The sequence below is a fragment of the Thalassophryne amazonica genome, chromosome 8 (assembly GCF_902500255.1).
Source record: "Thalassophryne amazonica chromosome 8, fThaAma1.1, whole genome shotgun sequence".
Lineage (NCBI taxonomy): Eukaryota > Metazoa > Chordata > Actinopteri > Batrachoidiformes > Batrachoididae > Thalassophryne > Thalassophryne amazonica.
In genome coordinates this window covers 32602946-32618347 of record NC_047110.1, presented here as the reverse complement: position 1 = coordinate 32618347, position 15402 = coordinate 32602946, and the positions used below count along the sequence as shown (strand labels likewise).

At 38.5% G+C, this 15402-nt stretch overlaps 1 protein-coding gene across 1 annotated transcript in view; it reads left to right on the top strand.

The window, feature by feature from the left end:
- Window positions 1–15402, top strand: part of cspg4 (chondroitin sulfate proteoglycan 4) — a 254553-nt gene that overhangs the window by 197671 nt on the left and 41480 nt on the right. Inside the window, exon 6 of the mRNA XM_034175982.1 lies at window positions 3051–3227. Within this exon, the coding sequence (XP_034031873.1) occupies window positions 3051–3227 (177 nt within the window). The remainder of the gene's footprint in view (window positions 1–3050; window positions 3228–15402) is intronic.

Sequence of the window (15402 nt, the reverse complement as noted above, 5' to 3'; positions counted from 1 at the left end):
ATAACGATGCAATGTTGCAAACAAGTTGCTTGTTGCTTGTCCACTCCACCACCCGCAAACGCTTGTTTACACTGACAACGAAATCTTAGCCTCCCCAGTGAGAACGTGATTACACGTGAGATTTGACACCATAAAGGCGTCAATAGACGTATATAACAGGCAATGAATCCAAGCAAATTAAATCCAGCAAATCAAATGGGGGTTGGCAACAAGGAATACCATGATAGCAAGTACGTCCCTTGTTCCATTTGGGGTCACCACAGCAGATCGGAAGTGGATCTGCATGTTGATTTGGCATAAGTTTTACTCTGAATGCCCTTCCTGTCTCAACTCCACACTGCATGGAGAATGGGCAGAGATGGCCTTCAACCAGGAACCTTCTGCACTGGAAACAAGCCTTTAGGAATGCTATACTATACACAACCAAAAGGGGGGAAAAAGCTTCATGGGGTTTGCTTGTAGAACCTAAATTGCTGAGTATTTTCAGTATAAAAATAATGTTTTGCATGTTCACATTTTAGTAAGTCAATAATTTACAAGATGTTGGTACAAAATTGTTCAGAATTTAAAAAAACAGCTGGACATAGGTTGACCATAGTTTGTTTTGTTTTTTTGTTTTTTTTAATAAACAGTTTGATTGTAAAACTGAAATTGCAATGTAATTTATTTCATTAATTTTCTATACCCACTTACTCAGCAGTCACAGGGCAAGAGGCAGGAACACGCTGGGCAGGGTACCAGTCTATCACAGGGCCACAGATAGACACACTTGCATGCACACCTGTTACCAAGGCACCTAACCTGCATGACTTTTTTAAGGCCTTGTCCACACGGAAACAGAACTTTCCCTATACTGTGTTCCATAAACACGGCACCACCTCAAGAAATATATCCATACACACAAAGCTGCTGAAATGGTGTAGTACATATGTCGGCCTGAATGTGGCGCTGTAATGCTTCTACAAAACAGAAGAAGAAGACCCCAAAATATTTTAAGTTGGTTCCACTTAATTAACCTTAAATCAAATGTACTCGACCACTTAACTAAATGCTTTGCTGAACTTGATTTAGTCGGACTATAAAAGTCTAATAGCTTTAATCACCAATGGCTGAGTTGGAGGTACTTAAAAATATCCGTGCAAGTTGTTACCTTCATTTTTTAAGTTTTTAAGTTGAGCAGTGCATTCTTTTTTAAAGTGTACATGCCATGGTAAATTATTTGATGTACTGGCACAGGGGAACATGAGGGATGTGTTTAAATCCACTCAGATGACACTTGCTACATGAACAAACAAGCAAGCAAAAAGAGATAAGAAAAGCCAATATGAAAATAAAACAGAAAACAAGGGGTAAAACGGGATCATGACAATATAAGTAGAAATATTGGAACAGTTTGTGTGCCAACAAAGCTCACAAAGAAAGATGTGTGTGTGGACAAGTACTATTTTGTTATCTTTTTTAATGTGTATGTGGATCTGACAGGGAAGACAGTGGGTTTATATAATGTGTTGGATATCTGTACACAGCTTTCTATTTTCACATGATTGGAGGGGCACATGCTGTGGGAACGAGACACTGAAGAACAACCTTCGACCTCAGGGAGCTGTGGAGAATGACTGCTGTTCTTTGTTCATGCACATTGACACTTTGAGTGACAAACTGTTTCCTCGCCAGAAAACCTCTCACTTCTAAGTGTGTCATATAAATAGCAATAACAGCCTGATTAGTTTATTTCCTGTTGTGTTGAACATATGCCCATGACAAATTACAAGTAAATACAACCACTTTGAGCGCTGCTCCTAACTTTGCACTCAGCAACTCAAAACAATGTACTGCTCAATGTAAAAATAACTAAATAAATTCAGGCGGCAATTTGCTTCGACCTACAGAACTCTGGAAATGTTTTAGACATCCCAGAGTTATAATAAAAGTATTCCTTGGTGCCCCTCTCCTTTTTGGCATGTCAACACATAATCAGTTCCAACAAAATTGAATATGTGAGCTATATTTTTATTCCATAATAATAATACTTATTATTATTATTATTTGTTTGTTTGTTTGTTTATTTATTTCTAAGTCTACTGGCCAGTAGAATACCAGACAATTATGGTTGCAAATGATCATGCAATATTAAAATGAGTGTAAAACACAATTACTCATACTTTAAGTCGCATTATCCTTCAAATAATTTTGAGGTTCTGCAACTTATACTCTGGTGTGACTTATATACCCCCAAAAAATTACAGGTAAATAGAACCCAGTTGTCATATTGATTGTAATCAACATTGAAATTCATTCATATTTAATTTATTTATGAATATTTATCAGGTTTTCATACTTTTTAATGCTTATATGATGTTAAATGTGCCTAACACTTTTAGTACTGTACTGTATATTAAAGTAATTCCAAATCAGCCACTACTGAGTACACACTGTGAGACTTTTGTAGTCTAAACATTTAGTTAAGTTTAGTGTACTGGGTTTGCTTTGTCCTCTATAAGGTTAATTAAGTTCAACAAACTGAACTGTTTTGGTGTTATTAGGTAGCCAAATTATTTTATCTACTTTATTCCAACTTCTTTATTTTGCCTTCATTCTATTCAGAAATACCGTACATATGGTTACCTTAATTTGTCTTTTTCTTAGTTTCTAAAACTTATTTCACTTAAGTCAGGATAAATTACATGTTGCAATTCCAGTTTCATGATCACACTGTTTATTTGAAAGCCATTGACCTATGACCAACTGTATTTTTAGACTGTGAACAGTTTGTGAGTTCATGCTGAAAATATTCAACTTAAGTTACACAAACCAACTCATTTTTTTAGAGTGTATGGATAATGGAGTTGGATACAATCCAAATGCAGTTGCGCTTTGCACTTTAGACTGTACTATAGACTGTCAAGATAGGGCCCTGCGATACATCTGGCAGCAGTTTGAAGCCTTCATGCACCTGAAACAGTTCAATGCTCTCTTTAATGTTTATTACTAGTTAAGTCTCAGTCACCACAGTGGCAACTGAATGTTTTTTGTTGTTTTTTCCTCTCAAGGTGAAACTTGGACACATCTACTACATGCATGACAACACTGAAAGCACAGAGGACAATTTCACACTCACTGCGTCGGCTTATGAAATCGAGCGCCACAGCCTCCCTGTCACCATATCAGTGACTGTCATACCTGTCAACGACGAACCACCAACCCTGACACAGAACACCGGAGTGGAGGTAATATATTGCTGTTTTGAAAATGGAGTTATTTTGAAATGCCACATACTCAACGGTAAATGGGCTAGAAATGTTGCTGCAGAAAAAACCTTTTGTACCTATAAAATGGAACGTAAACAGTTATTCTGGCATAGTGACAAGCTTTCACGGAAGAATAAAAGTATCAAAGCATCCCTAGTAATTTTTCTAACCACTCATGAAACACTTTTGCCTGTCGTTACGCTCCGTATATAATACTTTCACTAAAATATTAAAATATATATGCTGAACTTCTTCTGTAGCTTTTTTTTTTTTTTGGTCGTGTTAGGAGAAGATCATCAGAGCAAATTATCCGTCCCCATCTCATTTTAGACCTCTGCATCCTCTTCTGTCACACTAACTACATGCATGTCCTGTCAAACTGCATTCATAAACCTCTTTGTTTTTCCTCCTCCTGCCTGGTGGCTCCATCCTCAACATCCTTCTCCCTATATACCCCGTTTAGTGAAAATTAATTCCCAGGTTTTTGGATTTTGTTTTTTATTTCTGTAAACAGACCAACAATCACACAATATCAAGATCATGCTGACGAGCATAAATGCAAAAAAAAAAAAAAAAAAAAAAAAATGGACTCTGCTTGAAAACCAGCCAGGTATTTGGATTTTTTTTTTTTTTTTTACAAAACATGATATTTTAACCACAGTTTACCAAACGTACATGGGAGACTCACCCTATATTTGATCTGTTTTATTGTGTTAAAATTATTTTGATCCACTCCACCATGAAGCTATGCACTTTGCACAGTTTATACAATCACAGCTACAAAAACCTATATGTCCTTCTGAGTTGTCCGGGTGTCTTGGTGGCTTCCCTCACTTGTCTATTTCTTGAGCAGTCACTCAGGTTTTGACTCCAAACAGATTTACCATACAGCATGCTGTTTGTTTTTCTTCATGTCTAACGTAATTGAAGTGCAGGACATATTCAGTGACTTGGAAATGTTTATGTATCCATCCCCTGGCTGGTCTAAATAAACGTGGCTGTAATAGTGATGTTCTGTATTCAAAATAGTCCTTATGTTTAGTTTGTACAATTACGTAGGGCCTCTGAAAATGGAGAGACAGTGTATAAAAATAACACAATGCTAAAATACCCTCAGCCATATGAGCATTGTGTTCTTTATAATTTGCAGTTGTTTATTTATTAAGATCCTATTGTCTCATGTACAATTTGTACATGTTCAAATCAGATCATTTATTCATGTGCAAATCAAGGAATATTTGTAGATCACCCTCTGTGCATTTGCAGGTATTACGACAAATTTAACTCCATAGGAAATTAGCTTTGAGTTAGCGAAAATTAGTGTGCAAGCTAACGTTGGCAAAATGTCTTGTAAATGACTCTGGAGGTGTTATCAGGTTACAAAAACAGCATTTTTAGTTTTCAAGGTGTTTATTGCTCTCTAGCTTTTACATAATATACCAGAAACGAAGCTGTTAGCAAGTAGCTACACCAGGACGTGATGTCACCATGCTAACATCCGCAAAATGTCTTGTAAATAAGTTCAGAGGTGTTATTAGGTTCCAAAAAAAGAGTTTTCAGTATTAAAAGTGTTTATTTCTTGATAGCTTTTACATAATATATGAGAAACGTATATAAACACACAAAATGAAGTGGTTTTGAAGAGACCAGCGACTGACGTCATGTCACGGACGAAAAGCCTTCACAATACCTGATGGCCATATTTGATGGCCTCAGGTAAAAAATAGCAGTAATTCTTTAATGGTCAATGTGATATTTGTATTACACACATACAAGCTAAAAATATACACTACAGCCACACATTGACTGTTTAATTTACAACTCCACCGCAGTGGTGAACCAAGACAAAATTACAAAAATTGTGTCACTGTCCAAACTGAATGTGATAATGTGCCTGCAATCGTGAGCTGGTGAAACATATTTCAAAAGCTTTATAAGATTAAAATCTGCACACATTTAAAATAACATTGGTGCAGGACATCATGCTTCAATCCACAAAGACAGATGATCTTAATCAGCTCTACTCAGAATGATGCAAATGGTAAACAGAATTTTTAAAGCTGTGATATCGGAACAGAGTGACATTCTGAGTTTGAGTCATGAAAGAGAAAATCTGGATCCATGCAGCAATATCTTGCACACAGTGCTTGCAGACAGATTCAGCGACACTGCCTGTGCACTCTGCATTAACCGAGAGCTAAATTCATTGTATGCAGAAAGAACAAGAAATACATCAAAGATTGACTTGGTTGCTGAAAAATACTGCCCTCGGCAGCATCTATGGCATATTTGTGCTTAGAAAATTAATTACATAAAAATCATAAGACATATTCACAGCTGTAACGTGTGAAAAGTGAATAATTCAACTCATACCACACAATAACTGAGTCACTGCTATGTTGTGTTCAGTTACATCTGAACTTTTCCAAATATATGATTGTGAAAGTTTACATAGACTCATGGACATGAATGTCATGGTAATTTTGGGTTCGTAATGATGTCCTTGAACTGTTCTTTTGCCAATATGGAATGATTGCACAGACTCTAAAAAACAGGATTTGGGAGGCTTTTTAACTCCTTGTTACTGATGATGATTGACTGCAACTGTTTCTGGTTGCCAGCATAAAAAGGGATGTGTTTGACAGCACTCATTGGATTGACAAATACTCAGAACATTGAGAAACTCCAAGCTACTCAGTGAAGATCTAAGAGGAAGAATTGTAGTTTGACACAAGTTGGGAAGGTCTCTTGGAGCCATTTCTAAATGACTGCAGATTCCAAGATCATACATAGGTTCAACCAATTGTACACAAGTATACTAGTCAGATGTGTCACCACTTTGCCAAGGTCTGGAAGAAGACCCATCTATTACCATCAGATGAGAGGAAATTGGTTGGGATGTTTAGGAAGAACCCAAGAAGTGAAGAGAGTTTTACATCGTCATGGACTGAGAGGATGTCGACCAGGAAAAAAGCCCCTGATTCAAAATTTGCAGTTGCCCACATGAACAAGCAAAAATGCCTTCTGGAGAAACATTTTATGGTTAGACGAAACAAAAATTGAGCTATTTGGCCACAATGATACAAGAAATATGTTTGGAGGAGTAAAGTGAGGCTTTCAAACCTAAGAACATTGTACCAGTTTCAAGTATGGTGGTGGTAGCATCATGCTTTAGGGCAATTTGGTTGCCAGTGGTACTGGTGCTTTGCACAAAGTGGATGGAAGAATAAAGGAGGCGGACTACCTCCATATTCTTCAAAGTCACCTCAAATCAACAGCTAGATGGTTTAAATTTTGCCATAATTGGGTGTTCCAACAGGACAATGATCCCAAAAACACATCAAAGGTGGTTGTGGGTTGGCTAAAATTAAGCTTCAAGAATGGCCTTCCCAAAACCTCGACCTCAACCCGACTGAAAATTTGTGAACTACGCTTAAAAGTCAGGTCTGTGCCAGGAAACCAACCAGTTTAAAAGAACTCCACCAGTTCTGCCAAGAAGAGTGGTCAAAAATCCAGACTAAGTTATGCCAGAAGCTTTTTAACAACTACCAAAAGCATCTGGTCAAGGTGCAGCTTGCTAAAGGGTATTTAACCAAATATTAGTCCATATATATATATATATATATATATATACACTCAACAAAAATATAAACGCAACACTTTTGGTTTTGCTCCCATTTTGTATGAGATGAACTCAAAGATCTAAAACTTTTTCCACATACACAATATCACCATTTCCCTCAAATATTGTTCACAAACCAGTCTAAATCTGTGATAGTGAGCACTTCTCCTTTGCTGAGATAATCCATCCCACCTCACAGGTGTGCCATATCAAGATGCTGATTAGACACCATGATTAGTGCACAGGTGTGCCTTAGACTGTCCACAATAAAAGACCACTCTGAAAGGTGCAGTTTTATCACACAGCACAATGCCACAGATGTCGCAAGATTTGAGGGAGCGTGCAATTGGCATGCTGACAGCAGGAATGTCAACCAGAGCTGTTGCTCGTGTATTGAATGTTCATGTCTCTACCATACACCGTCTCCAAAGTCGTTTCAGAGAATTTGGCAGTACATCCAACCAGCCTCACAACCGCAGACCACGTGTAACCACACCAGTCCAGGACCTCCACATCCAGCATGTTCACCTCCAAGATCGTCTGAGACCAGCCACTCGGACAGCTGCTGGAACAATCAGTTTGCATAACCAAAGAATTTTTGCACAAACTGTCAGAAACCGTCTCAGGGAAGTTCATCTGCATGCTCGTCGTCCTCATCGGGGTCTCGACCTGACTCCAGTTCGTCGTCGTAACCGACTTGAGTGGGCAAATGCTCACATTCGCTGGCGTTTGGCACGTTGGAGAGGTGTTCTCTTCACGGATGATGCGAAGGAGATGTGTTGCACTGCATGAGGCAAATGGTGGTCACACCAGATACTGACTGGTATCCCCCCCCAATAAAACAAAACTGCACCTTTCAGAGTGGCCTTTTATTGTGGGCAGTCTAAGGCACACCTGTGCACTAATCATGGTGTCTAATCAGCATCCTGATATGGCACACCTATGAGGTGGGATGGATTATCTCAGCAAAGGAGAAGTGCTCACTATCACAGATTTAGACTGGTTTGTGAACAATATTTGAGGGAAATGGTGATATTGTGTATGTGGAAAAAGTTTTAGATCTTTGAGTTCATCTCATACAAAATGGGAGCAAAACCAAAAGTGTTGCATTTATATTTTTGTTGAGTGTATATATATATATGTTGACCCTGTTTGGGTTATAATCCGAAATAAATTCAAAGTTGTGCACCCAATTCTTGTTTGTTTTTGTTGTTGTTGTTAATCATTAATGATTTATGCTGTAAAATCATTCCACCCTGGCAAAAGAACAGTGCCAGTGTCCATGATTAGTGTATGTAAATGTCTGGCCACAACTATCCTAGCGGACTATACTACAACTGTACTTTTTTTGTCTCTTATTGTTAGAATGGCCTAAGCAGTGGGCCACCACACTGAATCTGGTCTGTTTATGCCAGAGGACATTCTTCCTTACCACTGTGGTCCATGTGCTTGCTCAGCGTGGTTGGTAAGGTTCGACCTTTCACACTGAATACATCAGACGCATCAAATGCGTCAAAAATCGGTCTAAAAAGCATTATTTTCAATGAGACGCGTTGCTTTTTAGATTCGTTAAAAGAAGCGTCAGTTTAGCTCGGCTTTTGACGCAACGCTTCTGACGGGAGCGCGCATTGCCGCGGTCAAAGTTCAGTCCAATCCAACTTTCGATGCTCTGAGCTGTGATGTACCTTTGCGTTGTCCAATAGGAACGATGCGTCGGGCCAAAACAAGGAAGACTAGTGGCAGAAACCATTGATCTCTACAAAATGGATTGGTGTAGAAACCACTGATCTCTACAAAACAGATTGGTACAGAAACCACTGATCTATACAAAACAGATCGGTGTAGAAACCAATGAGCTCTACAAAATGGATCGGTGTAGAAACCACTGATCTGTGCAAAACATACGTGTCACAGGACTGCTCATTTATGGAACAGTTTTCTGAAGAAAAATCCTTCAAAATGTTTTTGTTGTTGTTGTTACCTCAGAATTTCTGATTACTGTTAAAAAAGTTTAAAACACTTGTAATTAAAATAGCTAAATAAATCAATAATTGTTTTTTTTAGAAACCTTTCATCTGTAAATTAAAACCACCTGTTATTTCAGATTAGATAATTTCTTGTTTAACATAAGGAACCTCTGCCATTTATTTTTAGACAAAATAACATGGAAATTTGTACATTTGTTTAAGTCTGGTAGATTATCTCATTTCAACCAGAAAAACAGATACTGTAAATAAATACAAATGTTTAAAATACAAATAATTTAACAATGACTGCAGTGTGATTGTAAAGTAGGATTTCTGTGACATAAACCTCATGATGAATTTTTTTATTGTCATTTAAACTTGTAATTTTGCCAAAATATGTAATTGCCTTTAATGTTGTTATCAGGACAGAGTCATTTCTAAAATACGTATGAATTTGAGCACAATAAGTGGAGAGCTTCTACCTGTGCAAATGTCTTTGGACTTTGATTCGTGGACATTTTTAATGATCCGTTCATTTATTGTTAAAATATAAAATGAAACAGCTTTTTAAAAAATAATAAAATAGTTGCTGTTGAAAGAGCCTTTTATTTAGAAGCAGGTGATTTTATGTTGGATTGTCTGGACCAGATGAAGATCTCTTCTGCAGCTTTGAACTCTGGTTGTGTTGCTGAAAGACACTTTTGTCCTATTTTGAAGAGCAGAGATGTTTTCTTTCGATTGGACTTCGTGGTGTTCAGCTCATCAATGGAAGTTTGGTTGTCTGCACAGCAAATGTTCCTGATTGGGACAAATAAAAATATTTCTTTAAATATAAAGAAACACTAAAGAGTTTATATATAAAAAAGGGGGAAAAAAATGGGGAAAAAATGATGGGAAAAAAAAATCTGAAAAAATAAGTTTTTGTGGTGTCTGAAAAAAAGCTGTAGCTTTATTTGGTAAAAATAAAAAAGACTGAACCAATTACAAATTAAAGCGTTCACTCAGATCAACTGTGCTAAAAGGCTACACTAATGTTAGCTGATCAATAAACCTTCACAGCAATTCAATAAACGTCACGTTTTATTTTTACATTATTCTCACCTCGATAAAGCTGCAGAACTCAACTCTGTTGGGCAAACTGGGACTTTGCATATATCCAAAAAGTGGGAGATTTCGGACTGAGTGGGTTTGCTCCATCACCCCGGCTGCCTGCCTCGCTCTGCCCAGTGATGATGCCTGAAGGCCGGCTTCTCCGTGCAGGTCGGCCCGCTGTCGCGGTTCGATCGATATCCCACCAAGTCGTCAGTCCTCCCTCGGTCGGCGTCACTCCGAAAAGTAGCTGAGAAAAAGCTTCTCCCAGCATGGTGATGGTAGAATCATTCTACTGCTGTTTTTTAAAGCTTTTTTTGTGGTTCAGGCGACCCAAATTCAAGATGGCGATCGCTGAACTTTTTTCAGGTTGTGGAAACAGCCAGAGTGTGACATAGCTGCAATCTCCGCCCCCTTGCCGCTTCCGAAGCGCCGCGTCTGACGTCATGCACCGGATGCGTCAGACGCATTGAAAACGCATCCGACGGATTGGGAAGCGTTGACGGATTGGCCTGAAGTATTCAATGTGAAAGGCCCATTACTCATGTGAAACATCTTGAGGTTGAAGCCCCTAATTATTCAAAACATTATAGCTTAAACTGATGAGTTAATAATCCATCCACCTATCCATTTTCTATACCCGCTTACTCCATTTAAGAGTCACGGGGGGGGGGGGTTGTGGAGCGTATCCCAGCAGTCACAGGGTGTGAGGCGGGGTGCTGCTTTCTTTAAAATCACACAAACGTTTGGTGTGACTTTATGCAGGTCGTAATGTCAGTCTGTGCATCACTGTAATGTTGTTTTTTTCTTTCTTTGAGGATAAATCACAGCTAACTGGATTATTTCATGGAGTAATTCCACATTTTTTTCATTGGTGTCTCATTATATTGTAGGAGCAGGTGCGTAAGTGCCACATGCTGCAAAGCTGAATAATTTGTGTCAGGCATATAAAAAAGTTTTGAAAGATCAACGAGGTAGATTCTACTGTAAGAGTAGGCAGGCAGTCGGAAAAAGTCAGCAGTAATCAGCTCACAGAACTGGAAAGCAACTGTGTCATTCAGTCCTCCCTGCTCTGCCTGCGGCTCTGCGTCTCCCTGGCAACCCGTATTTTTGGAAAACCGAGATGGTCGACAAGACCGCTGCTTTCTGGCAGAGTGAGGACGGCATCCAATCGCAGTGCTTCTTGTGCTGCGGCTGCAGAATGTAATGTAATAATGTGTGGATGTCTCCTCGCACAGATCCAGGGCTGGCTGAGCAGCGCTCAGACTGATTTAAGGCAGGAAGTGTGCGTGTAGTGACCTCTGCTGCAGATGATCAGACATGATGAGGAACACGGCCGTGATCGGGCGCTCCCTGGTCTGTGGGATACAGCTGGTCTCCATTAGTGTACTGCCTGTCTGTGTCTGCTTCTACTTCATGTGTTTTCTGTGGAGTTTCCTATATGGATCAGTCTGCCTGCAGTAGTGCAGTGGGTAAGAGAATATTTACAGAGGAATCTTTCAAATGGGGATACAAGCATCAAATTTGGCACAAATACTCCTTAGACATTCCTGTTTCGAAAAAAAAAAACAATTGGCCACTTGAATTTTCAATCGGCGGTCAATTGAAGAATTACACAGAGGTCAAAATTAAAAATGCCCAATCATATTGAAAACTATACCACATTATTTGCCTGATCATAAAGATTCCACAAACATATAGTTTGGACTATCTGTGACTGAATGTTATGGAGTTATGGGATAAAAACAGCAAGAATGGTGACAAAGGTCAGTTTCAGTTTGTACAGGGGTCAAAAGTTAAAGTTGCTCCAATTTGGTTAAACAGTGATGCAAATTATTAGTTGAGTTAACAGGGTTTTAAAAAGGAATAGTTTCCATCATGTGTCATGCTTAGTTATCATGTTACAGGGTAACATGTGTCATAGAATCTAATGGACGTTGACCTTGTTTGACCTTTACTTTGGAGACCAAGCATTAAACACAGTCAAAACTACTCCATTTATTAATCCCATTAGCTCAACCAATAATTTGCATCACTTTTTACCAAAATTGGAGCAACTTTAACTTTTGATCCCTGTACAAAATGAAGTTGACCTTTGTCCCCATTCTTGCTGTTTTTACCCCATAACTCCATAACATTCAGTCATAGATAGTCCAAACTATACCTTTTTGGAATCTTTATGATCAGGCAAATAATGTGGTATAGTTTTCAATGTGACTGGAGCATCTTTTAATTTTGATCCCTGTGTAATTCTTCATTTAACCCCTACCTGACCGCCGACTGAAAATTCAAGTGGCCAGTCATTTTTTTGTTATTGCTGTTGTTTTTGTTTTTTCAAAAGAATGTCTAAGGAGTATTTGTAACAAATCTGGTGGTTGTATCACCATTTGAAGGATTGTTTCAGTTATCTGCTGCACTACAAGTCCTTTTGGATTCCAGATCCATAACTATTTGGACGACACAATTTTTTTGTCATTTTGACTCTGTGCACCACCACAGTGGAGCTGTACATTCACTCAGTTTTTGACAGATGTGGGAAAACCACTAAGTAAAGTCCTATCATATATTTGTTCCATCCACCCACTAAACCACTTAATTATACTCGTATTATAGATCAACTCTTCAGGCAGGTGGAGGAGCTCATCAACGAAATCACCTGTTTTAGGTTCACAGGTAGAAACAACATAAAATCAAACATTTGCTGACTCCACCAGTGTTTTTTTTTTTCCCCAGACAGATTAACCATACCGTACCACGCTGTTTGTCTTTCTTAATTATTGATTTAAAAGACGTCCAGGACATATTTGGTGAATTGAAATCATTCATGTGTCCATCCCCTGACTGGCTGTAAAAATCATCAGTTGTATTTAAAATAATTGAGGGATTGTGTATAAATGTCACATTCATTCCAAAAAAAGGTAAATTGGATTTTTATTTGATTAAAGCTATACATCTGCACGTCAATCATATCTTCATGGTTTCACTTCATCTCCATCAGGGTGGTGCTCAGAGGCCTGATTATCAAAATAACAACAAGAAAATTGTGTCCCTGTCCAAATACTTATGGATCTGACTCTTGCTCTGTGTGGGCTCACCTTCAGGTGTCCTGCCCAGTATGCCTTAGTGATCTGCATCCATAATTGGAACACCTCTGCTTGCATGGCTTGTTGCTGCATTGATGTGTGGCCGTACCCTCTCACCCTTTTGTTCTTGTTGCCATTTTATTGGGTTTTACCAGCTGCAGGAACAAGCACACAGCAGCGTTATACTTGGAGCAGGTGGGATGTTGGAAGCACTGGTGATTTGGAACAGAGCAGCATGGCGGTATCGGTTGAATAACTGTCAGCAGTCATTTTCCCACGGCAGCTCCTTCGTTACTACCTCTAAATGAAATATTGGCCATTGTGTCCGATCAAATTGAATTTTCAGCCCATCCTTTTAGGTGCTAAAAGTATTGATTGTTATATAAATGGCCAATTTACAAGGCCATTTTCTGAAGTCCTCCTGGCCCAGAGTATGCTGATATTGCCATCTAGTGTTCATGAAAGTGGACTGCAGCTGTGTTTTTTTAATGTGGAAGTTTGTCCTCATTTTTTTTTAAAGATAACGGAAGTCTGAAATCTGTTTTATATTCCTGCAGAGAACAGCTGGTGTGCACTTTGTTTTTCAGCACAGTAAAAGCTCATGACCTTGACACATAAAACCATTTTAATGAGTTATGTAGAAAAAGGAGGAAGCTGTGACATAACACTATCCTGTGCATCGCGTTCAGTAGAATTTGTCCGTGTGGGATAAAATGCTTTAGGATCTGAAAGTTGAAGTAAACACATATTTTCAATAATAATTTTAATTAATTAATTATTTTTTTGCCCACATTTAAGGTTTGCGAGCTACGTACTTTTAAAATGACCAAGTCAAAATGATCTGCATTACAAACGCTAAACACACATTAGCTCATCAATTAAAGTTAGTGCAGAACTGTAGTAAAACATAGTCCTAGAGTAACTGACTAACTGAGTTAAACATTTTAGTTGTTAAATTCATTATTAATATGGATATGTCACAGACATGAGCAAGGGAATGTCTTCAGCATCTCACCATGTCATTTAGGTCCTTCAAACTTTTTTCAGTAAATGCTTCTGGGGAGCATTAGCATGGCTAAAAACCTTCACCCCCAGTCCCCACAACTACAGCCCTCTTACTCCCCTACCCTCCCTCCGCCATTTTAAGCATTTTTCTTTATTTTAATCTCACATGCCTGGAAACTCTTCACCTTCTCATTTACAATCCTTCAGACTTTATTTTCAGTAAATGCTTCTGGATAGCATTAACATGCCAGTCACTTCAGCATTCCTGGATTCAATGTCGACTCAACATTTGGCATTTCCTGTTCCAGTGTCAACTGTGCACTGAATTCCTGCAATTCCTGTCAATTCCTATACTCGCATGAGATCTCCTCTTTCTCTTTTTTTAATTTTTTTTCTTTTTAAATTGAGACAAACAAAAAGTTGCACAGAAACCTTAGAGAGGATAATCATACCAGCACAAAAACAACATAATAAAAAGCAGGTTAATATCCTTTGCTGTAGCTCCAGGAAGTGTTCAACATTTTACATTTCCTGTTTCACTGTGGACTCAAAACTGGCACTTCCTGTTTCAGTGTAAACTGGCCACTGAATTCTCACGAGATCCCATGAGACCTCCTCGATTGTCAATCCAGGAAGTGTTCAACATTTTACATTTCCTGTTTCACTGTGGACTCAAAACTGGCACTTCCTGTTTCAGTGTAAAATGGCCACTGAATTCTCACGAGATCCCATGAGACCTCCTCCATTGTCAATCCAGGAAGTGTTCAACATTTTACATTTCCTGTTTCACTGTGGACTCAAAACTGGCACTTCCTGTTTCAGTGTAAACTGGCCACTGAATTCTCATGAGAATTTCGGACAAGTTATTTAAATTAATGTCACGTCTGAAATTTTAGAAAGTGAAAATATCAGATATATATTTTAGTTTTAAAGCAATGCACCAATTTTTAAGGTTTTAGTGTAGACATGGTGTGTCCAGATGCATTATGGGTATAGGATAATCTCAGTACATTCACGACATGAAAAATGCATTTGAGACACTATCAAGCTCCATGGATAACAGCATTAAACTCTAGTGCCTAAAACTCTTGTGAATATATTCTCTGGGTTTATAGACATTATTGTGTTTGCCTATTAAATTCCACGCATCTTAAACGTAGCAGAGTAGCAGCAGACACAGATTATCTGGAATTTTGTTTTGGCAAGTCTCTACTGCCATCTACTGGCTAGTAGTGTTCATGGCAGTATTCAAACTGAAGCTGGGCTGATATTTTCAATCACTGCAGACACATTGTACGTTCAAAATCCACACGTCGGACTCGTGTTTCCAGAAGCAAAACGTAAACAGAAGCTTTTTTCAAACTTAATTTACAAAAACCCTTGATGGG